Raw genomic sequence first — 15,273 nt, forward strand, 5'->3', positions numbered from 1 at the left:
TCCAAAAAACACTAAGACACTGACCTTGCGAGTATTCTTCAAAACCCTCATAAATAAAATAATAAAAAGCAACAGTCATAATAAATTATTAAGGTAGCGTTGAAAAATATAAAAACTTTTTGTTTTACCCTTTTTAAGATAAAATTTAAAAACATTTCGTATTCGAAATAAACTTGTCACTGTAATGAGATTTGATTATAATTAAAGTATTTTTTTTATTAAAAATTTAAATTATTTTGTATTTAAAATGGATGTAGCGTTGTATGGAATGCATTAAACTATTTAATACGTACTATTTTTTTTTATAAATGCAACACTAACCAAGCAGAAAAACTCTGAAGGACTCCGTATGTTATTATTAAAAAAAAGTAAAGGATATTATAAAATATTACATTTACATTATTCAGCAGAACCATTATAGTTAGAACTAGTTCGGCTTATATGAAAAATATTAAAATCTTGTTTTTAAACACAAGAATCCCATAGACATACACCAGAATTCCAATTGTCTTTTACATTGAATAAACCGTTCCCACCTGTTGTAACGAATGAGGAGAACTTGTATAATTAGTCCTCACAACCATTGTTTGTCACCTCACAGCTCTCGCGACCGCCGACCGACCACCACGCTTCACAATCGATCAATCCCTCTGATAAGCAGAGTACGATTATTGAATCGATTTAGAATCGTATTTTCCTTGGAACCACAGACAAAAAATGTTAAATCAGTAATTTGAAAATTCGCAATTCGATTTTTGAATTTTTTGTAAGTTTATATATACGAACTTTTTTTATTATTTGTGACTCTTTGACTGTTTCGAACTGTTTGTGCCGGTGTGAAGTGAAGGATAGTAATTCAAATTTCGAACAATTTGAAATGACCCCAGTAGGACTTCTGTTCAAAGTGAACAGGTGAGTTACATGTTACATGTTCTTGTATGCGTGTATGTAAATTGTTTCTTGACTTGGGATACGGGACGGCTGTTTCTTTTATATTCTATTTACGATCACATTATGTTGGAGTTACTTTAAATATTTGTTATGAGTAACGTTACCTTGTACATAAAAATTACGGCTTAAAAAATTAAATTAAAATGTATATACATTTTTCAGCATTGCATACATAATAAGTAATATACGTATGTACAATAAATATACTTATAATATGTACACTTTTGTAAAGTATACATGCTTGGGAAAATTTATTAAGGCTCTTTTGTTAGCGATGTTAAGTAAGCGAGTAAATTATTATGAAATAAATCATAATCAAAATAAACTTTATTCAAGTAGGCTTTTACAAGCACTTTTGAATCGTCATTTTACAATTAAGTGAAGCTACCACCGGTTCGGAAAGAAGATTCTACAGAGAAGAACCGGCAAGAAACTCAGTAGTTACTCTTTTTCAACATTTTAAAAATACAAAGTATTGTTAGTTAATGCCATTATTTAAATTAATTTGGTAGTCAACAGGTATTAACTTCACGCTTTTCTATCATCTATAAAATTTTGTATCGAATATATTGAGATAACACTTTTGGTAAGAACAATATATGTCCATCTAATTTGTGGATTATTAAAACAATTTTTACACAACACTAGACAGTATCAAATAAAAAAAAAAAAGTTAGTGTCATTGAAACTAAAATAAATGGTGACACAAGGTTCCATATCACTAAAAAACAATCTTAATAAATTCATAACATGTCTTTGCCAATAAACTATCGTACAAATAAAAAAAAACCCAAAGTCCTGACAGGAAATGTCATTATTGGTTCCTAGTAAATAATCATCAATTATTAAAACGTATGCAAATTAAGCTAATAGAAAACTATTACTAGTCGAGATACAGTCGGAAACTTGACTGGTTTATGCGGAAGATCCGATTACTTGGGAACTAACGGACTTCATCTCGACACGGTGCGCCTGCGCAACTCACCGCCGCTATACGACTTGCTCTATCATTACTTCTATGGTAATACTGTACATAATTAGCTATAATAATTATAATTGCTATCAATTTAATTGTGACGCATTAAGACGTCGATTAACACTGTATACTAATAGAGCTTCAACAAATTGTCATAGGTAATCACTCAAAATCAAAAACAAAATAAATTTTTTTCAAGTCTGTTTGTCAGTTTTGAATTGTCATTTTTCAATTAATTCAAGCGGTTTGGAAAGTAGTTTCTACGGAGAAGAACCGCCAAGAAAATCAGTAGTTACTCTTTTTCAACATTTAAAAAATACAGTCATGTTTGTTAAATACAATTATATATGTACGTAATATATCCTGCCTGGAAGTCAACAGGTACAGTCGCTATGGTAATTATCGTGGGTTCGATTTGGTTCATGACAAATATTCGTAACGGATTAATTAATCAATTAGAGGTAACTACCTACTAGAGGTACTCACCGGGACTTTTGTGGATTGTATTATTACGTTTTTATATTTATAACTTGCTAGTTGTTGCACGCTGCTTTACACTTGTTTGAGTTTTTGGTCACGGACCTTGAAGATACAGCTTACTGCATACCAAATATAATCAAATTCAGTAAAGTTTGTTCTTGAAAGAGCAACAGACAGAAAGACAACATTACTTTTGTATTTATAATAGCACAGATTATGAGCTGCATTTATAAAATAAGACCTCTTTACGTAGTGTGCATTATATGACTGTAACGGGATATATTGGACGTTATAAATTTATTTTATTTTATTTTGAATTTCGAACGAATAATTTTTCGTACCATAAATGACTCGTTTAGAAACATTATCAAAAGCTTATGAAGATGTAAAGGTGTGTGTCTGGATTGTCAATATGATCATATTTTTTAAATGTTTTTATAGTGAAGTTGCATTGTAAAGTTAAATTAAGTAAGAAGTTGGTTTATGGTTCGCCTAGAGCCAGCCAGACATACCAATATAGTAAAAAATGTTGTTTTAGTTGTTATGTACCATGTACACATTTAATAAACAGCGGTCATCTTAATATTACAAACAGACACTCAAATTTTATTATAAATTAAGATAAAATATCGCAACGAATAAATACTTTTTGCTCACCTTTTTTGGTGTGCTTGATACAATAACAATTAAAAGAGCCAAAGAAAAAATATGTAATTTCTATATTTTTAAAGTAGACTGAGACTTATAATATTAGGAACATTATAAGTTTTTGAATAAAGATCAACGTTTACAAATTTAAAATAAACTAAGCCATTTCATGTTACGCTATCAGATAACGCTTAGAAATTGAAGCCGCCTGTTGACAAAGCGCAGAGTCGGGTGTTAGATGCTTTGACAGGCACGGCAAGTAATAGGATTCATTTCTTTTTTATTCAAACTTCTTAGGACGTTTTCCTGAAACTTTTTTTAGGTGTTGACTTAATTCGTTTTGGATTTAATTCAATCCATACTAAGTGATTATAAATTTCATTTTGTCCGATCCGATCCGGCCCAGCTTCGTACGGATGTAATACTTAAATATTCTACAGGATATGTTTATTTACGACATGACATGAGAAACACCTAAAACACTTAACATTCTTCTCGAATAACTTTATCTATTAAAATAATCGCATCAAAATCTGTTGCGTAATTTTAACTAAGCATAGGTACATAGGCATAGACAGCGGTAAGCAACTTTGTTTTATATTATATAATAATTATAATTATTTGAGTCTCCTTGTCACAGATATAGATCCCCCTCAAAATTGTCATCAAACGATTAATAATATTTTCCCACGTTTTTTATAATTACATTTTTATATAGATATATTATGCAGTAGACTAGATCGTTTATATAATAATTGTCTAATTATTATTATTGAATGAATGATTTAACATAATTGTTCAATTTTCAACATTATACAATCGCATCTTGGAAAGAGAATTTGAAAACTAAAATAAAAAGGACCTATGTCCCTCCATTGTTGATACGCTAGTTTATTGCGCTTAGCATTGGAATATCAACGATTCAACGGTACATTTCAATAACACTAGAAGCATTATTGGCCCTATTTCACGTGAAATAATTTATCTTAATTAATATGAACTTTGTATTGAATAGCATTTGAAAGTGTTCGTGTGGTATTTATAAGAGGTCTCTATCGATAGTGGTCAACAAATAGTGCCTCCAAGCAGCACAATACTATAATCATATTATTATTGTTATTTCCAACTTAGTCACTAAACACAAACTATCTGAAAATTCAACATCAACACGCGTCAGATATACCCTGAGCGTTGACTCTTTAAAAATCTTAATGTATTTTTTTTATATTTAGTTACACTTATAAAATCAATATTTCCCACTTGAAATTTCCTTCGCTTTAACTATGAATAGTAAAGAATGTACATTCCAATTAGAGGCATCATATTGCGACGATTTGCTACGTTCGATGTGTGTCAATGAGATGCAACGAATTATGTATTTGAATGCAGCAAACTTGCGACACATTATCGACATATTACGTAAAGTTTAGTTCTACGAGGAACCTAGATGGTCGTTGACCGTATTTTCAGCTTCTGTTGGCGTAACTCACTGCTTGTTATTGAATTGAATTGCAAATTGTTTTCCAATATTTGTTCATGTATGTAATTTCATTCTATATGAGATACCGCTAGTTCTAGTACTTTTCTTGGGCTCTTTTATATGGCGGTGAAAAGTTTGGTCTAGGAAAAATGACGGTAAAACTATTTTTGGGTAAACAGCTCAGCAGCTTAGCAGACTGACAAAGTTATGTGTTAGCACGATAACATAATAACCATATCTAATGTCACCTTGGGATACACATCTCATAGGTCATATTTCTTGTGCCTGTTGTAATGACATACCGATCGTTCCAATTGGAACACTAAGTAAAAATAATATTTTTCGGACATGTTTGATGACTAAGTTACTTAACTCAGCTCGACTCTGCTTAATCTATACAAGTTTCCAAATATGATCCTGGAAGGTAAGATTTTATTAACAGCACCAGAAAGACTAAGGAGCAAGTTTTGAATATAAAAGTGTAGACTCAAATATTCTGAATTTTTATAAATGGCTTTCCGCACTCTGATCGCTCTCAACTTCCATTTAAAGATGGCACCCGATGATACTGTTTAGTCACTACACGAACTTTGATGTTCTATTTCCTTGCTTAAAAATCTCGAGGGAGTTCGCCAAGGGGTAGATTAAGTAACAAACTATCTGTCCGTTTTCTCTTCCAAATCGCAATGTCTTTCTATTTCCTACAGTAAACTGCAAATACCTTCTATTTCCTACCTTAAACCCCAATAAATATACCCGTGTCTAACAGAATTGTACAGTACTTGTGTATACGTAATATTAAATGGCTAATTATATCCAACATTGCGTAAAATTACATACACGTGTTAATTCCGTTAAACAAAGTGTGGTATTAAAAACTGTTACCGCAATTTTTATGTGAACTGCCTCGTTGGTGTTATGTAGATATTTAGCTATCTATATTTCTGGTATCTATATCTATCTATCTATATTTTTGGTATTTCGAAAAAGGGATAAGCGATGAATGGATGTATTTGGAAGATAATCTGTATTTAACATTAGAAGTGTATTATGAATAAAAAGTGTATTTCTTTATCTATAAGAGTAATTAGCGTTTAGATTGCTTGCTTGTTTATCAATGCCTCGTTAGAAGCGGCATTTGATCCATAATACTGTAAGCAAAGAGCTGATTTTGAGTCATATAAAGAGACTAGCTACCCGTCCCGGCTTCACACAATGTACTCTTAGACTGAAAAATAAATATAAACGTAAGCTTATCGTTTTTTTTTTCGGCTACGAAAGTCAAAATGCTGACGTTTTTCTTCTATCATATTCATGTATACATATAATCATGAACCTTCTTTAATCTCTCTGTTTATTGATGACAATCTGTTGCGCACTTTAAAAGTTTTTAGTCTAAAAATGGCCGAAAGTGACTTTGTTTATGCCGAAATTTAAAATATCAAAAATTGTGACTCATTCTTTTTATTTACTGCTTTCCGAATAATCATTAAATGTTTATGTTTCCCCTTAAATAATATAAATCAATAAACGCGTACGTTTTCTCGTACACATAAATACTATTTTTATGATTGTCATTATTTCTAGATTGGTCCTTATACGAAACAATAAACTTAATTAGCAAACTTCCACCCGTGCATAACAAAATCAAAATAAACTGTATTCAAGTAGGCTTTTATAAGCACTTTTGAATCGTCATTTTACAATTAAGTGAAGTTACCATCGGTTCGGAGAGTAGATTCTACCGATAAGAAGCGGCAAGTAACTCAGTAGTTACACTTTTTCAACATTTAAAAAATACAAAGTCACGTTAGTTAATACAATTATTTAAATTAATATATCCTGCTTGGAAGTCAACAGGTAACAAGTCAAATAAAAATAAATAATAGCCAAGTAAAACAAGGTGGGTTGTCTAGTATATCGTAGAAGATTTTACTCATCAAGCAAAGCAGATAAATGGGAACGGCCCGTGGTTGGTTAGCCGCTATGTGGTTTCTCAGCTTGCGTTACAACAGGTCTGGTTCGGTCGGAGGAACCGATATCTTTCCTTTGTTTTGATACCGCCAGCTGTCTGTCTGTGATGCAATCTACTTATATTAACATAGAAACAAAAATATAACACCTATAAAGTAGATTCATAAAATATTTGGTTTGAAAACGAAATATTATAGAAAATAAGAGCTAGTCAATGCTGAGATTTCTTACCTAAGGTTTATTCCAAAATGCTGCTGGAGTGTGATTTGCCGCAGGCTAAATTCCATATGATTTCACAGCTGGGCCTCCTTTCCCTTCGATGAGAGGGTTTGGAAAATATTACACCACGCTGATCCAATGTTGGTGAATTCACAAGAGGATTTCGTTTAAATTAGACACACGCAGGTTTCCTCACTATGTCACCGCCGACCGCAAGATGAATTATAAACACATAAAAGCACAAAATTTAGTAATTCTTGCCTGGATTTGAGCCCGCAATCATTGGTTAAGATGAACGCGTTCTACAAAATTTCGTAAAATCCAGAATGCACGCATGAGCTAAGTCTGTAGTAAAACTAAGTTAAATTCAACATAATTAAACATTATTTTTGTTAAGTAAAAGTATTTTTATTCATAAGCAGTATATTCATAGTCTGATGCAATGGCACATGACAATGAATGACGTTTTAAAACAAATTGATTTTATTTTTAGCAGTGATGATTTATTGACAGGCAACACGCACTGTTTTTTATTCTTTTAATCGGTTTAATGCACTATGTTTTCGCCATTAGCATAATAATGTGTCTATATTATTATTCAATAGTTACAAAACGTAACGTGTTGTTAGCTATAAATTTTTCTTTTAATGGCATCGCATTACTTCTAGGAATACAGATTACAAAGATATAACCGTGAAGTGCTGCTAGGAAAAATTGTTTTTTATTACAGATATGCTCATAATATAAGTGTATAAGTTCGTTTGTTTAGTGTTCAATCGAAGACTAAACTATACCTCGCGTTGATGGCACTAGGGTTTCCAATAAAATGGTATTAGAGTCGATTATGCCGTACAACAGACATATATAATGATTTAGAAGGCCATGTGTTAACGAGATGTATTTTGCCTGGGTAGGTAACTTCAGGGCATAATGTATAAGGTACACAACATTTCACTTTTGGTAATATTAAGGTGTGGCTCTAGTGTCTATGGGCTGTGGTGATAACTTATCATCAGGTCTTAAAAAATCCAATCAAATGTTCGGCTGCCCAATGGAAAATCCAGCGAAATGACACCCGCTAGGAATAAAATAATGGCTTAATGAGTACTGATTTCTAAGGGATGTGTGTGAGACTTACTTACTTACTTATGTGGCACACAAATTTAACTGCACTCGTAAGCAAAATTAAAGCAGTAGTAGCTAGTCTATATATGACTTTTTATTACTTTATAAACTGTAATTTAAATATTTTTTTTCTGGATTAGGTTGGCGGGCGAGCATATGGGCCACCTGATGGTAAGTGGTCACCATCACCCATAGACAATGACGCTGTAAAAAATATTAACTATCCCTTACTTCGTCACTGCACCACCAACCTTGGGAACTAAGATGCTATGTCTCTTGTGCCTGTAGTTACACTGGCTCACTCACCCTTCAAATCGGAACATAACAATATTGCGTACTGTTGTTTAGCGGTAGATTATATATCTGATGAGTGGGTGGTACCTACCCAGGCGGGCTTGCACAAAGCCCTACCACCAAGTAAAATTAATTTAGAGTCAATTTTTACACCGAAGTTACGTTTTTGATCTTTGCGGAACATCAGACACAGCCTTAAATGTTCTTATGACACTCATTCCAAAAAGTCATATCAGCCATTGTCACATTGATAACGCTGAGATGTAACCAAAAATCACAAACAAACCAAGGGTGGGTTTCAGAAAGGAGTTTGAACACCACTAATGTATTTTTATCGCCAATGTCTTAAACGTTAAAGCATTAACGAGCGCCAATACATAGATGTATATGATCTAGTTTCTTATACATATTTACTCGTAACGCGGTATTGGAATGGATTAGCTTATATACATTCGACATATCAATTAAAACTTAACGTAATTAAGTGATGTTTACATTAACGCTTCATATTCAATTAATCAAAATGAATTCCTGATGTTTACTCAATTTTTTCTAAAACGCATGCTCTCAATGCCGCTACGTTTGATGATTCTCATGCATTACTTTCCTTGTGATGAAGTGTTATAAACATTGGGGGCGGATTTAAACCGAGTATGCTGTTTAGGGGGCGGTAATATGTATTGGTAAGTTTTATTGTTATAAATGTGATCACACGTAAACGTTTCATTTAAAAATGTGACTATAACAGCTGGAAGAAACTCCTTATTGAATTCTTATACATCTTACAAATGTTTGTGCTTTAGAAAGTAGGGTCGGCGATCATTTATAGGTCCAGAACAGCTGGTGTGTCATATCCACGTCTGACTATTAATCTGATCGATTAGTAAAAGTTGTTCGAGTAGCAGGTATACAAAGTAGCAGGTTTATTATGTTCCCCATAGCGATGATGTATTATATTCTAGAAAATCAATCCGTTCAAATGTTCACACTACACCTATACAGGTATGCGCCTGTTGGGAATAGGTTACTAAACTAAGTCCCAAAAGTAAATAGGTATATATATTTTTTAATTCAGCAATAGTACTGATTATTTTAAATGTATTTTATAAAACTGTCCCACGATTAGATATTGGAATATAAGAAAGAATATTTGACGAATTCACTGTTACATATTGCAAAAACCGTTCTACCCGGTATCAAGTACTAAACATTAATAGCCCATAATACAATGTAATTGAGGAAATTTGATCAATTAATATTATTAAGCAAGCTAAACATGTATGGTTTCATAAATCATCTTCGTATACGGTCTGTTGCGCCGATTATACCGATTATTAAGCAAAACATTCGTCCGGAAACGTAGAGATCATCACGCGACAAAAACGTCCATATCTCATGCGCACGCGCATACAAGTATATGTTGTAGATAATTCTTCGCAATACATACTACTTACAAATGTCAGCGGTAAAATTGACTATCATTTATTTTGTTAAGTGTGAAATTATTCTGTATGATAGGTTCCGTATAGCGTTTTACACTTTTAAAGATAAATTTTTTGAATTTACATTTAAGTACATTTTTTTTATTTTTAGGTTTCAATCGTATAGGAGCTACTATAATATAGACAGGCACATTACATATTATTATAACTATTACAAATATCGTTAAACTTTTTTTGTTGCAACGGGGTGAATAAATAAGGCATATAGTCAAAAGCCGATATGCGTAGAACTACTTTTACTCATGTTACTGGTGAAAAAAAAAAAATCCTGGGTAAGCCAACATGTATCGGTTAATGCCGTCACATGAATAAAATTGCTTAACTTTACATTACGCCAGAAAAAAGTCAAATTTTCATGATATGTTATTTAAAGTATCAGCCTGCTACTCCCTTTTTTGGGTTTAGCTTTTTCCACCACAACTGCTCCAAGGAGTGTTAGTGGATATTTGTGATATATCACATATGATTATGAAGAAATTTTGGGATGCTCGCCGGTTTTTATATAATTTAAATAAATATATAATTTAAACTCGGAATCATCAATTAAGATTGACATCTTCTAACCACTAGATCTTAGATAGATAGCCTTGTGTAAATATTCAATTGCATTTAAAACAAGATTAATTAAATTTGATGATTCATGACGAAAATATTTAAAGATAAACATATTTTTCGTTCTGATAGTACATTTAAGGCAAGTGATTAATTAATATGCCGGCAGAACAGTCATGTGACAATTCGATTATATTCGCACGTTCTCCGTTTACTCATCGTCGACTTTATTAAAAAAAATGTATAATCACACTTTGGTTATATAAGTATATAGCAGCTTGCTTTGTTGTTTGAGCTGAGATGACCCAGTAGTTATATTAGAACGAGTGCATCTTAACCGATGATTTCGGGTTCAAACACAGGCAAGCACTACTACTATATATGTGCTCAATTTGTGTTTATAATGCATCTCGTGCTCGGAGGCGAAGAAAAACATCGTAAGGAAACCTGCATGTGTTTAATTTCATTGAAATTCTGCCACATGTGTATTCCACCAACCCGCATTGGAACAGCGGTGGATAGACGCATTTAATTCTTACAAAGGAGAGCTGGACACCTCCCAACGCCAAATCACTCACCAATCGGCATTGGAACAGTGTGTTGGAATATGTTCCAAACCTTCTCCTCAAAGGGAGAGGAGGACTCAGCCCAGCAGTGGTAAATTTACAGGCTGTTGTTGTTGTTAGCAACGATCCATCAAATCTAATAAAAAACATTAAGATTGACACTTTATTCTTAGTAACTATTTTTTTCTATTATGATGGAAATTATGTCTCTGATCTTTACTATTCTGTGGTTACGAATTATAAATTTATATTTTAACAAAATTTTATTTAACGTATCCTTGATTAACTTAATAATATAATACCTATTTTGTTACAGCGAGGGTTTATTCACGAGTCCCGTGAATGCTTCACCCGTCGACTACGCTAAGGTAAGTCAACAATTACTAAAATACATATATGTATATTCTACACATATAATAATATATATCAACTAGTAGTTGCCCGAGGCTTCACTCGCGTTTTTGGGTGTTGGTTGTCATGTGTTGCGCAAAAAAGAAGCCTATGTCCTTTCATTGGAGTTCAAACTAACTTCATACCGAATTTCATCATAGACGACCTTCGTGGTCGAGTGGTGTGTACACCGGTTTTCATGGGCACGCTACTCCGAGGTCCTGGGTTCGATTCCCGGCTGAGTCAATGTAGATTATCATTAGTTTTCTATGTTGTCTTGGGTCTGGGTGTTTGTGGTACCGTCGCTACTTCTGATTTTCCATAACACAAGTGCTTTGGCTACTTAAATTGGGATCAGAGTAACGTATGTGATGTTGTCTCATATTTATTTATTTATTATTTATTCATCAAAATCGATTCAGCGTTTTGTTCGTAAAAGAGCGACAGATAGACTTAATATCACATTTATAATATTAATATAGATATACAACTGATTCATATGTAAAAAAGTATAATTAATTATAATAAACACGCATGTTTGATTATGAACACATTAAATAAGCACAAATTTGATTCTATCGACCTCTATATTTACCGATGATTCAACACGGCCCACCCAAGCGGAGACGCCATAAAGTGGTTTCGACATGTGTCGCTAGATGGCGTTGTTTACATGCGCGCGCGCACTGCGGTCAAAAGGCAACTTACAGAAACTTTTATTGTCTTTTAACGAGCCCTAAATGGGTTTAATAAACAAATATTAAGTTTTATGTTATTTTGTTAGTTGTTTCTTAGGAATTTAGAAGTTATGGCCGGTATGAGTTTTATATCTAACGCATCATTTTTAATATTATTCACGACTTTGTTTTAATAGATAGATAGACTGCCCAATGGGTCATATAATGTTCATCATCATCCATAGAGATAAGTACTGTTAGTAAAATTAATCTTCTCTTTCTCCGTCTACGCGATACCAACTCTGGAAACGATATTATGTGCCTGTAGTTCACTAAGCCTTCCAAGCCGAACACAAACATACTAAAATCAAAATTAGAATAAACTTTATTCCGGTAGGCTTTTAGAAGCACTTTTGAATCGTCCTTTAACGATTAAGTGAAGCCACCGATACCATTGATTCTACCGAGAAGAACCGGCAGGAAACTCAGTAATGTTGTCTTAGATTTTCGCGATTATTACACATTGAAATAAAACTCAGTAGTTACTTTTTTTCAACACTAACTAGTTACTAGATATTACTTTTTGCTGGTAGAATATGTGATAGATGCTACCTATCTACCAAGACATACTTGAACAAAGCTATCAAGTAATCACGGTATTAAATTTAACGTAATGTGGCGCAATGAGATGTGTACATTAAGTATTCAATAACAAAAAATGTCCTAACGGTATTCTTTATTGGTTATAAAGCAAAGATTGCATTCATTAAAATTATTCAGATTTCTACTATTAAATGTCGTTGTGAAATTTATGATCATTTTAATTTTCGAGTATTTTCTAGAAACAGTTTTAACGACTCTGGATGCGATCTGCTCCTAACACGATCGTAATTGAATTTGAAATTGCCGCGTGCGAACCGCATGCGCGTGCGCAGAATCCATACATTCCGAATTGCGAATTGCGCACGACGCCATCATTTTTATGTGGAAAACTTTCTCGTAAACGCCTATGGGAATTGGAAACTATAATGAATAGACGCGGACTTGTGAACATTTTAATGGAAATTGTTTTAACATAAACGAGTGTTTCTTTGCTCATATCATATTTTGAATTACTTCATCGTTTTATAGTATATTTTTATTGTTTGTCAGCGTTCAACGCTGTGAAATGTTTAAATACCAAAGAAAAAAAATTGAATTCATTTCATTATGAAAGATATATTATGTTTTGTTTCAAACAATTAATTTGTTTTTTTTTTTTAATATTTTTATAACAAAACAATGTTAATATTGTGATTATGTAGATAGACTTAAATTGACCTTTCACTTTTATTTATTTCGTATAAATTTATATAAGCGTAGTAATGATTAAAACTGTATTTTAAAAAACCAATTATATGCACAGAACAAAGGGGCCCTAGCTCTTGAACTAGATAACTGTGTTATATTATTATGATAACGGTCTTCGGCATTTTACAAAAAAATATTTCCTATTTGTCAAATGAAAAATGTTCATAGCATTGAATGGTCTCATTATCAATATCATTGTAGACCAATTTCAATGAAAATATTTATACTGTGACGTCACTGATAGCCAGGCGGATAATGAAAGAAATTTACCAACATATTATTTCAATAAATTAAAATGATTTTTTTTCTTTGTGTCATATCAGAAACTGTTCACATTAAGTCTACTCATCACTAAGTTTCGAGGGCCCTCTCACCTTAGGGGACCCTGGTTAACCGCTTTATCCTATAATATTTGCGCCGCTGACTTTGATTCTGTAAGTTATATTTTGTATTACAGCTTTACAGTATACGGTGCTATCGCGCCGTACATTTAATAGTGGAAACATTACACACCTTTCTCTTCTAAGACAATAAGCTGCATATACGAAATTTTACAAATTATTATATATACATGCATATATCGTATATCTGATAAAGAGTCTGTAAGTATGACGAAAATATAGTTCCTAAATATATACGGTGTCTTTTTATGTAAGATTTTTTCAAGGAACTCGAATTTTAAATACGATAAATAACCAAGGTGTAAAATAATCTATAAAGTCAATAATTATATAGAAACTTTTTACAGACAATTCTTACTTTTTTTTTTAATTTAATTATAGATTAAGTACGCTTAAACTCTTTGAACTCGTTCTTGTGTCTTCTTGTAAAACAATAACTCAGAAAAGAGTAACTCTATGCAATCGAGTAACAGAAGCAATAAGGTTGTGTTTGTTGGACCTATATGTGCAATTATTGTCACCATTATTTTATAATATTATGTCATTCGTTCGTGTTATCTGAAATAATGGCTTTGATATGTAATGACTGTTCGTTTAACACTCATAGTTCATTAAAATATACATAACTCTTTATGTCTGCGACTTATATAGTAAATATTAATTCCATTCGTTCAATCATAATGTTTTTCTCTCAGCGAAGTCGTGACTAACGCGAAATATCGGCAATGAGCGTTAAATACGCAAATGATTCATTTTTTCTAAGGTCAATAGAAAAAAAAAAATCCGCGTCCACAATTCTAACGCTAATGTACTAAAACTGCGAATCTTCAGTCCATCGTACCGCGAATTTAACGATTTGTAACAGCACCCATAAAACAAATCTTATACGCTTTTTTTCATCTGAAGACAAGGCCGCGCTTATGTATAAATAGCCGTTAATTCATCAATTAAAAATCAATAGTGTCTGTGTAACGAAGATATGGTTTTGGCACGCTATGCGCGGGCGCATTTCGGTGTCACTCACCCCGCGGGACGACCTTGCAATGCTAACCGGTCAGTGTTGTCGTCCTGCTCTCGCGATGTTGTACCGGTCTGTTGCTGCTATTACTGTCTCTGTCTAATTGTTTAAATTTATCTTATAGCTGTACTCCTCGCACATCACTGACTATTGCGTAAAGTGGACAATAAAAATAAAAAAATATTTTTCATAAAATATAATGAATGATTTTTTTTATACGATGGTGATAAAAAGCCAGTTTTAAAACCGAAAAATATTATTTCAGTCAGTAAGTAAGTTCCTAAAGAAACATTAAACTTAATATATAAAAATTATGGGAGTCTTAAAAGTAAGAGTAAACTCGAAATTCATCGCTGAAAACGTGCGTGAAATGTCAAAATGTGTTATGTGATATAGACCGTAATAATTATAACATTTACAGGATATTAATCAAAATCGACTATCAAAATTTCAAGACTGAGATACAATGTTAATTCTTATAAAGAAGGCACTTGCGCCACAGTGAAATATTATCGGGCCTTTTCGTTTAACTACTAGCAACTTGAGGCTGAGGCTTTCTCCTCTCGGCATCAAAATCTTACAATTTATTAGGTGCCTAATTATAGAATCATTAATAAATATAAAAATATATAAAACTGACGAACGAGGTATTTATAAGGCCATTATAAAC

At 32.6% G+C, this 15,273-nt stretch overlaps 1 protein-coding gene across 1 annotated transcript in view; it reads left to right on the top strand.

Annotated features, from left to right (window-relative positions):
* The first annotated feature begins 603 nt into the window (after positions 1 to 603).
* Positions 604 to 15,273, top strand: part of LOC124533675 (TNF receptor-associated factor 4) — an 80,915-nt gene continuing 66,245 nt past the window's right edge. The window contains exons 1-2 of the mRNA XM_047109096.1: positions 604 to 912; positions 11,084 to 11,135. Coding sequence (XP_046965052.1) covers positions 878 to 912; positions 11,084 to 11,135 — 87 coding nt within the window. The 5' untranslated portion in view covers positions 604 to 877. The remainder of the gene's footprint in view (positions 913 to 11,083; positions 11,136 to 15,273) is intronic.

This window comes from Vanessa cardui, chromosome 11 (genome assembly GCF_905220365.1).
Source record: "Vanessa cardui chromosome 11, ilVanCard2.1, whole genome shotgun sequence".
In the NCBI taxonomy this organism is placed as follows: domain Eukaryota; kingdom Metazoa; phylum Arthropoda; class Insecta; order Lepidoptera; family Nymphalidae; genus Vanessa; species Vanessa cardui.